This window comes from Cheilinus undulatus, linkage group 16, assembly GCF_018320785.1.
Source record: "Cheilinus undulatus linkage group 16, ASM1832078v1, whole genome shotgun sequence".
NCBI classification, from domain to species: Eukaryota; Metazoa; Chordata; class Actinopteri; order Labriformes; family Labridae; genus Cheilinus; species Cheilinus undulatus.
Window position 1 is genome coordinate 20,226,461 of NC_054880.1, and position 16,124 is coordinate 20,242,584.

The 16,124-nt window shown below is 38.4% G+C and overlaps 1 protein-coding gene across 4 annotated transcripts; it reads left to right on the plus strand.

The window, feature by feature from the left end:
• Window positions 1-526: 526 nt before the first annotated feature.
• Window positions 527-16,124, plus strand: recql4 (RecQ helicase-like 4). Of its 4 annotated transcripts, XM_041809387.1 has the most exons (29): window positions 527-865; window positions 970-1,003; window positions 1,119-1,231; window positions 1,323-1,469; window positions 1,992-2,149; window positions 2,388-2,500; window positions 2,603-3,471; window positions 3,556-3,638; window positions 3,724-3,823; window positions 4,045-4,210; window positions 5,086-5,196; window positions 5,406-5,573; window positions 5,697-5,789; window positions 5,881-6,017; window positions 6,149-6,232; window positions 7,484-7,672; window positions 8,054-8,236; window positions 8,406-8,604; window positions 8,814-9,007; window positions 9,274-9,357; window positions 10,991-11,128; window positions 11,261-11,389; window positions 11,574-11,841; window positions 12,007-12,136; window positions 12,272-12,438; window positions 12,565-12,742; window positions 13,307-13,460; window positions 13,556-13,664; window positions 15,848-16,124. In XM_041809387.1, the coding sequence occupies exons 1-29, from the start codon at window positions 782-784 to the stop codon at window positions 15,967-15,969; spliced, it is 4,704 nt and encodes a 1,567-aa protein (XP_041665321.1). In that variant the 5' UTR covers window positions 527-781; the 3' UTR covers window positions 15,970-16,124. The 4 variants fall into 4 exon arrangements, with proteins under 4 accessions (XP_041665321.1, XP_041665318.1, XP_041665319.1 ...); XM_041809384.1 differs by having other exon boundaries at window positions 2,388-3,471; XM_041809385.1 differs by having other exon boundaries at window positions 2,388-3,471; window positions 11,577-11,841.

Genomic DNA, 16,124 nt, shown 5'->3' on the forward strand with positions numbered 1-16,124 from the left:
ATTTAGCTGATGCCTGACCTTAACAAGCCCCCATGATTCATTATCAAAATGGCAAGAACATGACTTTACTACACCTGTCTCAATGAATGGCACAATTTCTTACTGACTGAAGACACACAACACGCAAACAAAAGCTCAGGCCTCAGAAGGATTTTTACCTGGATAGCGCCTGTGGAAAAAGTATGACTGCCCCTTTAAGAAGAAGGCGGAGCCTCTGCGGCACATTTGTGTTGCCCGGCCAGGCTCAAACTGAGGAGAAACCTAAATAATGGAATAGGAGTTTGAAATATTAATACGACATTTACAATGGCTCTCACGTTTAACTCCATTTGCCGTAGTTTCTGGCGATTATAAAGTTTTTTTTTTGTTTTTGTTTTTTTTTACATAGGAACATAGATATATGTGTTGAAAATGGAGGATACCAGACAAAACCTGGCAACATGAGCTGTCACTTTGCGGCGCGGGAAAATCGTAAACAACACGACGGAAGAAAGCATTGTACTGCACTCCTCTGTAGTTACGGCTTTAAGCATGATGTCATTCTGTCTCTTAAACGTGCTCTATCTTAAGATATGAAAGAAATTATTTGGAATCACAAGAACCTAATAACTTCTCGCATCTTCAGCCCGGAAAATACCGAGTTAACGTCATATTTAAAACGCTAGCTTGCATGTGTACCGTTGTGACAGTAGGTCTTATCAGCTTTTCGTTGTGCTTTAACTAATGTTTACGCTCAATATAAGACAATAACCTATTTAATCGTCGAGGAAAGGAGTGTCGTATGGATCGATACAACGAGGTGAAGCTTCTGCTGAAAAAGTGGGAGCAGGGTTTCGTCTCTCAACATCAGAGGAAGCCAAACAAGGTTGGTAATCACTCAGACTGTCCGAGAGGTAAAAAATACGACAACACATGATTTATTTTTGACATTTAGACATACAGCTGGATATAAATTTCTGTCATTTGCAGGATGATATTGATCAAGCTCCAGAGGAGACAAAAGGTGATTAAAATCCCTCACACTAAGAATATGAGTAATTGTTTTTTTCTGACCCTGTATTTAGTCTAATGCTTGCTTAAATTAGTAACAGAGACATACATGTTGATTTGTATTTCAGAGCTGTACAAAGAGTACCGCAGCTTAAAAAAAGCAAACGAAAACAGCAGCAGTGATGCACCTGAACCGTCCAAATCTTCAGCTGGGGTCACAACAACCCAGAAGGTCGAAAAGGTGTGTGGGTGAAGGTATTTTATAATTCATAAAACATAGACAATAAACATGACTTGCTCATTTTGCCATTTGCTATCATTGATCTTTGCAGGAGTCAGGTTGCTGGGGTGCCCACCTGAACAGAAGTAAACTTCCTACATCTTCTCCCAGACTGACCCAAGAGGACAGAGACAGCCTGAAAGCCTCTGCTCAATACTATGGTCTGAAGCTTAAAAACAACCTGTCTACACTCAGCAAGGTGACAAACACATACCAAACACTGCACTGTGAAGATTTAGTTGGCTGATTACTTAATATATCATAAACCTAAAAAAAAAAAAGTTGATCTGTTGTATTCAGTGGTGGTTTCTCATTAGGCAAGGGTGGGCAATCACTTCTGATGATTAGATGTATATTTTAAATGTAAAAAGAGCTTAAAGTGCATAAAATAGCATGAGAATAGAGTTTTATAGTCCAGATAATTCCCTGGAATGAAGCCCTGGACCCACTACTGAGCTCAGCCCCCTCCAAAAGCCTCATTATGTCTTTATATCAGGCAAATTATAGCAATGTAGATCAATATAGAAACATCATATCAATGACTAGTGAATTAAAGTGTGTTAAAATGGCAAAAAATAAAATGATAATATATGACAGTTGAGCTGATAATGTAGAAATTCTTCAAATAGTTTCCTTCACTAGCTTTGTTTGCAAATTTGCTCTTTGCTTGGGATCTCCACATTACTAAAAAACAGCCCTTGATCCTGTTTTGTTATTCCAGGAGAGACCAGTCTCGCTGAGGAAATCCTCTACTCCTGGCCGGGTACCTTTTAACTCCTTGAAAGATGGAGGGATTGGACAGACAAACAGCACTGCTGCAGCTGCTGCCACTGTCAAGACAGCTTTGGCGGTTTCTGTATCTAGCCCTTTCTCACCAAGGTATTTATGTCCAAGTGTTTGAGCCAATTACTGATAAATATCTGCCAGTTATACTGCTGTATATTCTTGTATTTCAGTCCTGTTACATTTATGAGACATGTGAATCATTGTCCATACTTTAAAAGTATTTCATCCTAACTTAGATTCTTATTTATGTGCTTTAACTTTTGAAAAGTAGGTTATATACCAGTATTTTGTACCTTTTTATTGTCAAGAGTAACTGTGTCCCTGTTGACAGAGGGGGGAAGTCTCACCAACAACCCCTGGATTCACTGCCTCAACATCCAGCAGAGCCTGAAGACCAGTTTGAATCATTTGAGCCTTTCAGAGAGCCTTGTGAAGAGCTTTCAGGTGCCTCCAGTAGTTGCAATAACAATACTGACAGCAAGAGTCGTATTTGTAAAGTTATCAGTCCCCAGAATGAAATTGTCACTGCTTTACCCTTCTCTCCAGCTAGATCTTCTCCTCTATTGTTGTCATTATCTTCTCCACGTAGTACAGGGACGTCAAGAGGAGGTGTTGGAACAACTGAGGAGTTAGATGAAAGTCTAGGAGCTTCAGAAGACAAAAAAGAAAACTTTGAAGCAGTGCAAACTCCACATAAGGGTACTGGTTTTTCAAATGGCTTCAGAGGAAGCCCACAGATTCTTGGAGGTGTCAGGGGAAAAGTGGGAGGAAGGCCCTCTCCTGCCAGCAGGCTGAGTTTTGTTGATAGAAAGTGGTTGGAGAGGTGTCAGGTGTTTGGAGAGATGGAGGCTGAGATGCCTGGAGCGGGCAACCAGGAGATAAAACCAGAGAAAAGAGAAGAGAGAAAAAAAGGATGTGAAACTGAAGAAAAGATGCGTGGAGAAGAAGATGTTAGTAAAATCGAAATAGATGCAGTGGAAGACAGAAAGGCAGTAAACGATGAAGGGATTAAAATCATTTCTAGTGACAGTACAGCTAATAATAGTGTTTTAAAAAAGGCTTCAAAACCCAGTGGGAAAAGCAGAGGAGGAGGAGGCGAAGAAAAACTGAAAAAGATGGAAAGTGAAGAGACAGGTGGAGGACTAATGCCGCCTTTAATGCCAGATGACATGGAGAGTGGTTGCAAGTCTAAAGTGACTAAGAAGAAAGGCACAAAAAGGCAGAGAGAGGGCGAGAACATCGAGGGAGAGACCACAGAGGAGGGAGGGGTGAAGAAGAAGCGAAGGAATGGCAAAAAGACAGAAGAGAGCTCTGATGGAAAGACCAGTCCAGGACCAGAGGGAGGGAAGAAAAGAAAAGTCAAGAAGAAGGAAGATGAAGACGGAGAAGAAAAAGAATCCAAGACATCAAATAAGGTCAGCCTATGTGAATCAATTCAAACAAAATGTGTGTTTGAAATCTTGTGCAAATAAGTTAAATCTACGTTTATCCCCCTCAAGGCTCCTCAGGAGAACTTGTTGGGAGAAATAGAAGAGGAATATGAGACTAAGAGGATGTATCACCGTCAGCCTATCAGACCCAAGTAAGAGCAAATATTTCATTTTACAGTAAAATTTTTACAACGTTCTGGAAAAATCTGTGAACAAACAAATTCTTTATCTTTACAGAAATAACAAAGGTGCAGAGGGAAACTTCGTGAAAATAAATCTGAAGAAGAAATCTCATGTGAAAGGATATGCTCTTAGAGGTGTTGGTCTACGTAAACAGGTACAGTTTGTTTTAAAGTTTATGTATGACAGTTTAAAGAAGTTTTGTTGTAACTGAGCCATAAACAGAATAGGGTTAGGGTTGTAAAATATATCTCTTTTGGGTTATTCTCAACAATGTTTTTTTGAAACAATGATGTAACTCTGTGCCTTTGTTAGGTTACAAGTATTATAAAAGTGTGTTTGTTCTAAGCTGTCATTAATGTTCACTGTGCCTTGTAGCTCTACATGCAAAAGTTCCAGCTGAAAGGCGAGCGCTTTGGTGGAGGCGGTGGATTTTTTGGAAGAGGAAGGAGAGGCGGATTCAGAGGCGGGTTCAATCGACAAGGTGACACATGCTACAAATGTGGAGGGACGGGACACTGGGCCATCGACTGTAAGGGACGAGGTAATGAATGCAATGCACATTCACAGATAAAGGCTTTTATGGTAGGCACTCTTGAATGAGTTGATTTCTCTCCAGCTATTTTTTTCCTTTATTCAGGGCTTCGGTTTATCTGTTGGAGTCCCTTTTCCCTTAGTTACCATAAAATCTGGTGTATGACACACTTTGATTTCTATTTTTTCATTACAATACACCAGTATGAAATACAGAGATGTTCTGTAATTACTGCAAATGCAGCTGCCATCATCACCCACTCCATGTGAACGGAGCTGAATTAGATTTTCTCTCATTCATTGTTCAATGTAAGCATCAGGGACAAGGCTGATGGTGCCACTTTTTAACAGCTTTTCCCTTGTTAGTTTAAAAAACTGCATTTAAAGAAGTGTTAATATAATAAGGTTTAGGTTACTATACAAACATTTCAGTTGTAGACTCCTGGTTTGATTTCATAGACTCCTCAATTAAAGACAATAAGCAACCACTTGAGGTGGGCAGTGTGATTTGCGTGGTCTGTCCTTCACTTCTATCACCAAAGGCTGGAAGCTCAGCTAATGGACTGGTAACAAGCAGGATTACAAACTCCACATGGAGGAAATGGATATAAGACTTCCACTCTATTCATTATCGCAGCCCATCATCACAGCTGCACAGAAACATGTTGCAATCTGTTGAAATGGGAATAATCACACAGGATGACAGCTGAAAACTTTCAGCTGAAACTCTCCACTGTGAGCAAAATTCCTGTGGCCACTATGAAGTGAAAGCCTTTAAAGAAGACACAACTTTTGAGGAGAATTTGTTGCACAAGCCTCTAAATAACACTTCTTATATTGTCTTCATGAATTAAATTCATGAAACCTCTTGATTCTGGTTTGCAGCTCCTCCGCCTCCTGTTTCTGAGGACACGCCTGCTGAAGAGGAGCCGTTTGAACTGCCCACGCTGGAGGAAGTTGCCAGGGCAACTGGGACGCTGCACCCTGAGCCACTGGGTATAAAAACATTGTAGAACTAGTGAAATTGTGCATGTCAGTGAGGTTGAAAGAATCTAGCTGGGTGTTATATGTAAGGAAAATACATGGACATGTGGACAAAATCAGATTTTCAGGCAGCTGAAAACCAGGAAGTACAATACTAGTTATGTATTGGGGGATTTTATCTTCGTTTTTAGTGCTTAAACCCATACGTTTGTGTGTCCTAGTTGCATCTCCAAGTGTCCAAGAACAGCAGTCGTACCCAGACAAAGAGCTGGACAGTAGCCAAAGAGAGGAGGTCTTGCTGAACGTGATCCGTCCTGACTATGAGCGTCCAGCTCCTCCGCCACCGATGGAGCCACTTTTTCACCTCGGAGAGGATGGAAAAGTCCAGGGTAACTTTAACGCATGTTTTTCTTAAAATCTTTCTTCATTATTAAGTGAAATAAAACATAATAATTGTCCTTAAATTTGTGCAAAAGTTGAAGCTTTATTTGAGAAAATGTGTGTCTGTTCAGAAACACCTGCTGAGGTGTACGCAGCTCTGAAAGACCTCGGGTACCAGTCATTTAGAGCAGGACAAGAAGAGGCCATCATGAGGATCCTCTCAGGTATGTTTGTAACACAGAGAAGAAAATACAGCACCCATCAACACACCTGTACACATACTCCCTTTTTATTCCTGTGTCTCTCTCTCTTTAGGTCTGTCTACCCTTGTGGTGCTGTCTACAGGGATGGGTAAATCGTTGTGTTATCAGCTCCCTGCTTACATGTACGCTCAGCGATCAAAGAGCATCACTTTGGTAATTTCACCTCTGGTGTCACTCATGGACGATCAGGTAATAAACCCCTCTTTCTCTCTCATATAGAGCAAATACAAAACTCACAAGCAAAGTTTTGTCACTGCCAGTCACAGTTGTTGGTGAAGTTCACAGGTTTTGTCGCTGATGTTTCCTGTTTGTGTTTGTAGCTGTCTGGTCTGCCAGGAAAGCTGAAGGCAGCTTGTATCCACTCCAACATGACCATGAAACAAAGAGAAGCTGCCATAGAAAAGGTATCAGATGCAGCAACAGTAAAGATTCCCACAACACACCTAAGGGATAAGATACCAGATTTAGCTGGAATTTTGGGTTTTCTGTCCTGAATAGTTAATTCACAAGACTTTAATTGTCCACGAGAGTTTCCTACCCCAGGGGTGGGCTGGCATAGTCAAGGCTGTCCAAGAAGGCCATATTTTGGACTGTTTTGTCATTTTTCTTTTTTAAAATGTTGTTTACATCTAACTCTAATTGGTGGACCAGCTGCACATGCTCTCATGAGCAATCTGATTAAGAAATCTATGTGATAGGATTAGCTTTTTTTTGTTTTGCAGGTGACCAGAGAAACAGAGATCCAATTTTATGTCTTGTCCTTATAAAAATTGACCATCTAATTCTGCAGGTTTTTCGGCATTTCCCAGTTTTCTTAAACTTTTTTTTAACCCTTTGCTAGTGAGCTCCCTAATACCTAAATCATACTCTTGTAAATATCTTCAGCATTTATACATATATATATAATGTACAGCATTTTTGCAGATCCTTGAAAAGTCTCAAAAGTCTTTGACTGAACTTTTGAAATTTAAGGCCAAAAAGGCTTAAAAGAGATATCTTAGGCACATTGACAAGTACTACATGTTTTTATCTATTTTTCGTTTTCTAGACAAATTTATACAATTCAAATCATTCTTTTTTGTGTTTATGCTTCCAGATTCTAAGATTTATAAGGGAAACAGCATTGTCTTTTTTTAATTAATCAATTATTTTGAATGTTTAACTTAATTTCCACTACAAATTGTTTCATATATATTCATTAGAATGCAGGGAAAGAATGAGGGATGCTCAAATTATGATAAAGTTATGTAAGCCTAGTCACTAGTCCAGTTCTCCAACATCTGGATTTTTAGGCTGCCCACCTAAAACCTTGTTACATCACACCCTTATATCCTGACAAAAACGTTATTCTCCTTTTCAAAGTTACGGTTTAGAATCAACTCAGCATAACTGCTAATATGTTAGAAATACCACTATATGGTAAATTGATACAGTAGAGGCATTCAAATGCACCAGAAATCATCAAATTAGGGGAATTATGACAAAAAAAAATCTTTGCCCTATACCATTTGACTTTTTATTAACACCGCAATAAATCAGAAAATTCAGTCTTGGTCCAGAGTACCAGGAAACGATCTTCTTACACATTGTTGTGAAGAATTTAAGTTCAGTTGAATTTTTAGCCATTAATACATGACCCTCCCTCCTCTGTGCAGGTGAAAGCAGGCCAGGTGTGTGTGCTGCTCCTCTCTCCAGAGGCTCTGGTTGGTGGAGGTGGTTCAGGTTCAGGGTGTCTGCCCTCGGCTCAGGAGCTCCCCCCTGTGGCTTTTGCCTGTATCGACGAGGCGCACTGTGTGTCAGAGTGGTCGCACAACTTCAGACCCTGCTACCTACGACTCTGTAAGGTAGGCTTGTGTTAGTGAGGATCTTGATGTGAGTACCAGAACTATGGTTTCCATCTGTCTTTGATTCATACAATGTGAAGGATTTTATTTAAAAAATGTGAACCTTTATGATCAGACAACAAAGAGTATACAGTTATTTTTTTTAAGGTTATATGTCAGCAAACAATAATTTAAAGGAAAAAACCTTCGTAAGTTGTTAAAATGATCATAATCTTAAATTCCTCTCTTCATCTCTGTTTTCAGTCTTAAGCAGATTTGCATTCCTTGATGAACTCAAATGGGATTGAAACATCAGCACTAAAGTGTCCATGTCAGCAGCCAATCAGAGATCTCCTTGTACTTGGTTGCACAGTCATAGCATAAATACTGTGTGTTTTTCAGGTACTAAGGGAGCGTTTAGGAGTGCAGTGTTTGCTTGGACTCACGGCTACAGCCACCTTGTCCACGGCTCTGGACATTGCACGACATCTGGACATCACTGATCAAGATGGCATCGCAGTCCGATCTGCAGCGGTGCCTCCTAATCTCTACCTGTCTGTGTCCACAGACCGAGAAAAGGATCAGGTGCGGTTATAGGAAACTCAAAGAAAGGCAGAAAAATGGCTGAATTTTTATGATTATTTCACAAAGATTGATTGTAGGAGTACAAAACTGCTGGATTTTAGTATATATAGTTATGTGTTGCCAGAATCCGTCTCAAGGTCTTTTCAACTTTGTTCTTTTATCCCATCAGGCTTTAGTGTCCTTGTTAAAGGGTGATCGATTTGGTTGTTTGGACTCCATAATCGTCTACTGCACTAGACGAGAGGAAACCACTCGTGTTGCAGCGCTGCTCAGAACCTGCCTACAGGGGATGCTGTTAAAAGAAAATAAATTCATCAACAGCAGTCAGACACTAAACAACCCAGTGGGGCAGAAAAAGAAAGAATTGGGTATGAAATGTATACTTATATTAATGATGACTGATTAAAAAAAGACGATGAAAAGAACTTCTTCAGACATGCTAGATTAATAAAACAATCTCTTAGTTTGTTGATGATGTCCCAAAAAAAGCATTTACTACTGTTGTTCATTTTCTTCTCCTCCATTGACTCAGTCTTTTTCCACTGTTTCTGTTCAACCCTGTCTTTACTACATGTAGCAAGAAAGAAGATCCGTAAACCTCTGAAATGGCAGGCTGAGTCATACCACGCAGGCTTGTCTGCGTCTGAGCGCCGTCGTGTACAGAACAACTTCATGTGTGGAGAGCTCAGGATCGTGGTGGCCACAGTGGCCTTTGGCATGGGCCTCGATAAGTCTGACGTCCGTGGTATCGTCCACTACAACATGCCAAAGGTGGGCAGAAATCTAGATAGACTAAAACAATTTGTCATTGTTATCATGATTTTTTTTCTGCATCCGGGCTCATTTTGCCACTGATCAACTGAAAACATACAGTCTACATCTGCATTTGTTAAAACAAAAAAAAAATATATATATATGTTTTACAAGAGCAGTTTCTTTATCCTGTCAAAGTGTACAAATTAGATGATTCTGGACTAAAACAAGGGCTTCAGAGTCTGCAGTTTGTTATCATCTGTAAATGGTAAATGTGTTTCCAGAGCTTTGAGAGCTACGTTCAGGAGATTGGGAGGGCAGGAAGAGATGGAGAGCCGGCACACTGTCACCTCTTTCTAGATCCTGAGGTAAGACTAAAACTTTCCCTCCTCATTAAAGGATTTCAGATGTTTATTCTTCTTTCTGGGCTAGAATCAGAATTTAATTACCTTACAATATCAGACATGTACAGAGCCTTACAGCGCTCACATTAGAGCCTAGATGTGGACACAGTTTTGTAAACCGTGCCCAAAGATTGAAAATTCGTAAACAGCTTTGTAAAGCATGGGTGCAGATTTTTAGTCAGCCTTTTGTTTTTCCTACCTAAGACTTTTGGGGCTCAATGGAGACACAGGGCGTAATTTAAGTTTAAGGTAAGACAAAGAAATATGAAGCTATTTGCTGTAGTTCATGGTTAACCATCACTGAATCAGTGCCTGCTTCCTTACTACTCTCCATCTATGAATTTCTTAAGCCAGGAATGGGCGACTTTATAGTCAGTGCCAAAGGAGCTAAATTGTTACAGATTGTTGAAAATTCTCTGTTTAATCCCCGTGAAATTAAAGGAAGTTTATGTTGCAATCATGATCATTTATGATACCAACATTTATGTTTTTAAACTCTAGTGCAAAAAAAGTTCATTTAACAAGATAAACACAGATTTAAATTGATTTTAAGCTGTTTTTTGATGACGGTTAACTTTTTAACTTTATCTTTTTACAAGTACGTTTAGCAATGCATATAAAGAAGTTTTACAGAAACACTTGCAGCTAATGAAATCTACTAAAAAGACCAAAATAGAATAAGTACTAAATAAAAAAAAACAAATTCAAAGAAATTAAAAAAAAAATGATAAAAACAAATAAAATAGATATGAATTTAAACACAAAAATAATAAAAACTACAATAAAAATAGAAATAAAGAAGTTAAGGGGAAGTTAACACATACATTTTAAATTTTTGATCAAGGCAAAAAAAAACAATCATGTTAAAATTTAAAAAAAGAAAATGTTAAGTAAAAGTGATATAAAAACGTTGAAATAAAGATTTAAAAAATCAGGAAACTGAGAAGTTGCATGTTATTTTAATCAAATAAAAAACTGAATGCAAGAACTTACCATGTACCAGTAATGAAAGATTTTAGGAAATTGTTTTTATGTTCATGCTTTCATGGCAGATTTTTTTGCATTTTTTTACATTTATAATTTATTGGTATTTGAAATTGACTTTGGACCTGAATTGTAAGGAGCTCAGCCACCACTTGCCCGCTGCTGTCTAAGCCATACAAGCAGATCACAAAACTGGATCATTTTAAAAGAAATTAGTTGCATTTCATTACCTTGACAATACTTTTTCTCACTTGAATATGTCTTATGACATTGCAAAATATAAGGAAATAGACTGTAATTTTGTACATTAACAGAGGGAAATAAGATGTTCTTGTTCACATTGGTGTTTTCAATTTAGGCCTGTTGCTGTCTGGCTCACACACTGTATTTATTTTCATTGATTTATTTACATTTCCCTGGTATGCTGCATATTAATCAACATTTCTGTAAATATGATAGAGTTTGCGAAAAGGCTAGTTTCCATCTGCAGTCCCTGGCTGAATTTTAGAATAGGCTCCTGAAGAAGAACAAAATAAATAAAAGGGTAGGAAAAAGACCTATGACATATTTAAAGTGGTGTAAATCAAATTGTGCTGTCTGTGTTTATCTGTAGGGTGGAGACCTCCATGAGCTCCGTCGTCACATCTATGCTGACACAGTGGACTACTACACAGTGAAGAAACTGGTCCAGAAGGTTTTTCCTCCTTGTAAATGTAAACGGATACACCAGAGACAACAGGAGCTAGTGAAGGTAACCGCTATCTGTGTATGTGGTCTAAATGCTGTTTGAACAAATGGCTTGCTTATCACGCGGTTGAAAGAAACAAAACAAAAAAACGACACCTTTCTACTAATCAGAAACTCCTTTATATAATTTACACAGAAAAAAGAAGAAATAGAAGATTCAGAGCTTCTGGAGCTGATGGATGTGTGCGATCAGGAGAGCAGTGTGAACCCTCCCGCACAGCAGGAAGTGTTACCGACAGAAACACCAGCAGCGCCTACTGAAAAGGTATGTTTTACTCTTAATCTTCAAATTAAAAGAGAGCAAGGACTAACAAATAAAAGAAACATTACAAATTAAAATTGGTTTTAGTTCACTTTAAAGAGGAAACATTTTTACAAACATAAGAAGAAGTGCAGAAAACTAGAATTTTAATTAAATGGGTGAATGTCGTGTGACTGTTCATCACAAGGAGACGTCACTTCCTGAGGCAGTGGACACTCCCCTTTCTGAAATCAGAGATGAAGAAAAGAAAAAGGAGAAAGAGGAGGATGAAGTTAAACGTGAAGAAGCTGATGGTTCCCTGGTGCACAAAGATGTAGAGGTGAAAAAAGGCAGTGATTGGCTGAGGGAGCAGGAAGAGGAGAGCAGCGATTGGCCCACGAAGCGAGTTTGTCACACGCATGAGAGAGCGATTCCCATTCAGGAAACTGTCGAGGCTTTGGACATCACAGAGGAAGGTACATTCAAACAGAACGGCTATTTTGAAAATCCCTAAAATGTTGATTGAAAATTTGCTGAAAATACATTTCCAGTCCATAAAAAACAATTAAGACACAGGACAGAAACGGGGTAATGATATAACTCAAATGTCATTTTCCTCTCTTTGTCTTTTGTGCCTTTAGGTGTAGAAACTCTCCTCTGCTACCTGGAACTTCACCCCCAGCGCTTTGTTGAACTCCTCCACCCAACGCTGTCCGTCTGTAAAATCAGCTGTTATGAGGGGCCGAGGCAGCTGCAGAAAATCACAAAAATGTACAAAATACACGTCACATTTTTGGAATAATAAGGCACTGAAAGCTATTTAAATGTTTTGGACTGCACCTTTCATCAGTGGAGAAGATTGATTGGCTATGGTTTAATTTTTTTTAATCTCTCTTTTTCCCCCAGTTGTCCTCCAGTTGCTGTTGTTTTGGCCAGGAGGAGGATGGCAGGCGAGCGAGTGGAGTCATGTGATCAGCTGGAGTTTGATGTGGTTGAAGTCGCTGACACGATGGGATGGGAACTTCCTCTGGTGAAAAGAGGACTCAGACAGCTGCAGTGGAGCACTGGCAAAGGTACAGAGCTACTCTACTGGCATTTGATATAAAAGAGGTGGTGTGAAAATAGCTTAAAAACTGGATTTTTAAAAGAATGAATGATTAAGACACTTACTGATTTATTTTTCTTTTTCTTTTTTCCAGCTGGTGGCCGTAGCGGTGTCCAGGTTGAGTTCACCTCCATGTCTTTCTATTTCCGTTCTTATGGTGACCTCAGCGATGAAGAGATGGACAAAGTTTGTCAGTTTCTCCATAATCGAGTTCAAAACCAAGAGAGAACCCAGCTCTACCAGCTGTCTGCATGCTTTAAAGCCTTCAAAAGGTACACACACTTCACACACTTGTCTTCATACACACAAAGTTAAGTCATTAAAACCCATAACAATATTTTTTATTTATATTGCTGTGGCAAACAACAGTAACCTTCATTTCTTTGCATGTCTGCTGACTTGAAATATATGGAACAAGTTTTTAAACTTGGGGCAATGAGAATTAAAGCCATTGAGTCCTGAAATCAGAGATATATAGATGCTATGCAGTGCAAAAGTTGCATTGATTTTTCTTTGTCTGGGTCTAAAGAAGGTTTTAAAAGGTTTTACATTTTACTTTTAAAATCTGTGAAGCTTGGTACTTAAGAAATGTTTCTTTTTGTATTTGTTTATCACCATCTCTGTCTCTTAGTAAAAAGCCTTTCACATCTTTGAAACACCAGATAAAAAGAGTCCTAAAATATCTTCAGCGGCTGTCTTCTAAAAGAAACCTTTGTACACAGGATTTGGGACTGAGTGTTTTACGGTTTCAGGTCTGTTGTAGTTTGTTACTTAAATGTTCGTGTGTCCTACAGTAATCTTCTTTATCTTGTGTTTGTGTTTTTCTTGTGTTGCAGTGTTGCGTACCGCAGTGTATCGTCCTGTGTGGATGATTTGGATGAGAGTCGCAGTCTCCAGCTGAAAAGTCTTCTCTCTGAATATTTTGAAAAGAGGCGAGACAGAAGCCAAACACTCGCACCAGTGGACACAGAGGAGCTCGACAAATATAAAGTAAAGCACACACGATGGTCATTGAAAGTTTTAGAGGAATGTGAGTCGAGATTTGTTCTTTTATCTGTTCTGATCTCATGTGTGTGTTTTTGTAGTTTTTGGACTGGGAGAATCAGATCAGAGCAGACATCAGAAGTTTCCTTTCCCAACGAAGTGATGAGAAATTCTCAGGAAGAGCTGTGGCCAGAATCCTGCATGGGATAGGTAAGAGCATGCTAACACACTTTCCCAGTATTGTTCCTTTATTTAAAGTCTGTGGAGAAGTCAGCCACTTTAGTATAATAACTGGCTCAACATAGTCTCAAAAATAAAGATATCCCTACACAAATAAAGGCTGTTGTTAAAAATTTAAATACACATATTAAAAGTTCCTGTGAGTAGCTTTTTATAAAACCAATGGAAATAAACTGATGCCTTTATATGAAGCAACCATGAACATCATCAACATTATTGGTCATTTCTATCAAGTTATTTTTAATGCTGCTGCAGGAAAAGTGTCAGGCTTTACAGTGTGCTGCAAAAACAACCTTTGTTTCATATTTTCACAGCAGAGTTTCATGTTACCCTTTGAGTAGACAGCAGAATGACATCTTTAGTTTCGAAACATACTTTGCACATTTTAAGGTCAAGAACAGGAAATAGATAAGAAGTCCCTCTGAAGAAAAAAAACTTAAAATATTAAAGGCAAAGTCATCAGTAAAAAAACATATCATGTGAGTTAGATATTGTTATATTCTATATAATATTCTAAAACCAGGAAGAAAATACACATATATTATTTTGAGTCAAAGACTTAAGAGTACAGGTAAATCTGCTAGTGATTTTATCCATAAGTCTATTCATAGTTTGGTTTGTAAAATGTCAATCAGAAAGTGTGAAATGCTGTCACAAATATCCAGAAGCCAAAAGAAACCCTGTAATGCATCTTACAAATATTTTTTCTACATCATTGCAATCATTTAAAGTTTAGCTGCATTCTCACAAATTTTAGAAACCAGAACTTTTTAGTATGAATGACTATATGTTGGAGAAGCTGCAAAGTAACTTTATGTTAATGGGTTTATGGAGTAATGTTTAAGCTCTACTTTGATAATTTCCTCTGTTTTGCATGAAGCAATCTTAATAAGGGAAGAAACAAGTAACAGAAGCTTTTGTATAACTAAATGATGGAGTAAATGTCTTATACTGTAGAGTGTCATGAAGAGAGACTCCATTGCAGTATTACAACCCGATGGCAAATGTGTCCTCTAGAGGGCGCTAAAGGATCATTGACTGAACAGTCTTTTGTAACTCAGGCTCAGCCCATAGAAAATCCTCACCGATCAAGTTTTGATTTTAATGCAAAGCACAGTAGTAGCTGGATGCTCAAAATTTCCTGGGGGAGGTCCCCCGACCCCTCTCCTATTTTCTATTAGTCACTGAGACTAAATGAAACCAGTACATCTGAGCTACCAAGGGGCCTGCTTAAAAAAATGTGCAACTCACCCTTGTTTTAATAAGTCTTCCTTAATAAAAAAGTATTATTCTACTTTTCAATAGTTAAATTGTTTAGAATCATCTTAGCACATCTGCTATAATTTGTTCTGTTGAATATTAGCATAGAATATAAGCATTAAATTTAAAATAAAATCATCAAATTTGGGCATTTATGATCTGACATCTGACATTTTATAAACGGCATATTAAATTTAAAAAATCCGGCCCTGTTGGTGTACCAAGCCTTTCATTTTTGACTGTTTGCCAAGCAAAACAAAGTAATTTCTCTCAGTTCAGGTCTTAAAAGGGTCTTAAAAAAGCTTAAACTGCTTTTTTAAAGTGTGTAAGAACCCTGATCAGAGCATATTGCATTTCACGGTGCTGGCTCCACTGATCCTGTTTTAACCCCTGCATTGCCTCTGTTACTTTCACCAAAAAACAGCGCAGTGGGGGGTCACCTCGCTCCCCTCTCCTTGAGCCTCCACAGTGTTCATAATTGAGGGGAAATGTCACATGGCTGTAAATATCACAGCTTTAAACAAACAAAACTGCTTTATTGTTTTGTCTGTTTTTTTCTTGGCCTCTTCTCTATTTTAATTTATTGACTGATGTTTTTCCTAAATGTTTTTAAAGTTTTTATCATACAGTTTATTTACTATTAAGCCTATAAAAAAGTGATATGCGACTCTTCCCTGTACTAAATAAAAGCTAATAAATGTTGTTCATAATAGGTCTTAAAGTTTGTTTTGTTTCCCACAATAATTATAATTAATATTGGCCATTATTGAAATAACTCTAGGACTTAACTCCTCTGCTGGAGAGAAATTTTAATACTCACGTGACATTGTGTTATTGCTCTGAATCATTAAGTCCTTTATGTAGAAACACCCTCTTCTATATTTGTGTTCCAGGCAGTCCTTGTTTTCCTGCTCAAACTTACGGCAGAGACAGACGCTACTGGAGGAAGTACATCCAGTTTGATTTCAACCAGCTCATCAAACTGGCCACTCAGGAAATCATCCGCTTTAAGTGAGCGTGCCTTTAAACAAACACGCAGCATGTAGAGACACAGGTCGACTCAAGTCCACACTTCACACACTCTCTCACATTCCTGAAGTTCGGTTATCATCCAAAAAAACACCTGTTTTTGTTTGTTTAACCTCATTATCAGGTCTGATTATTTGATCT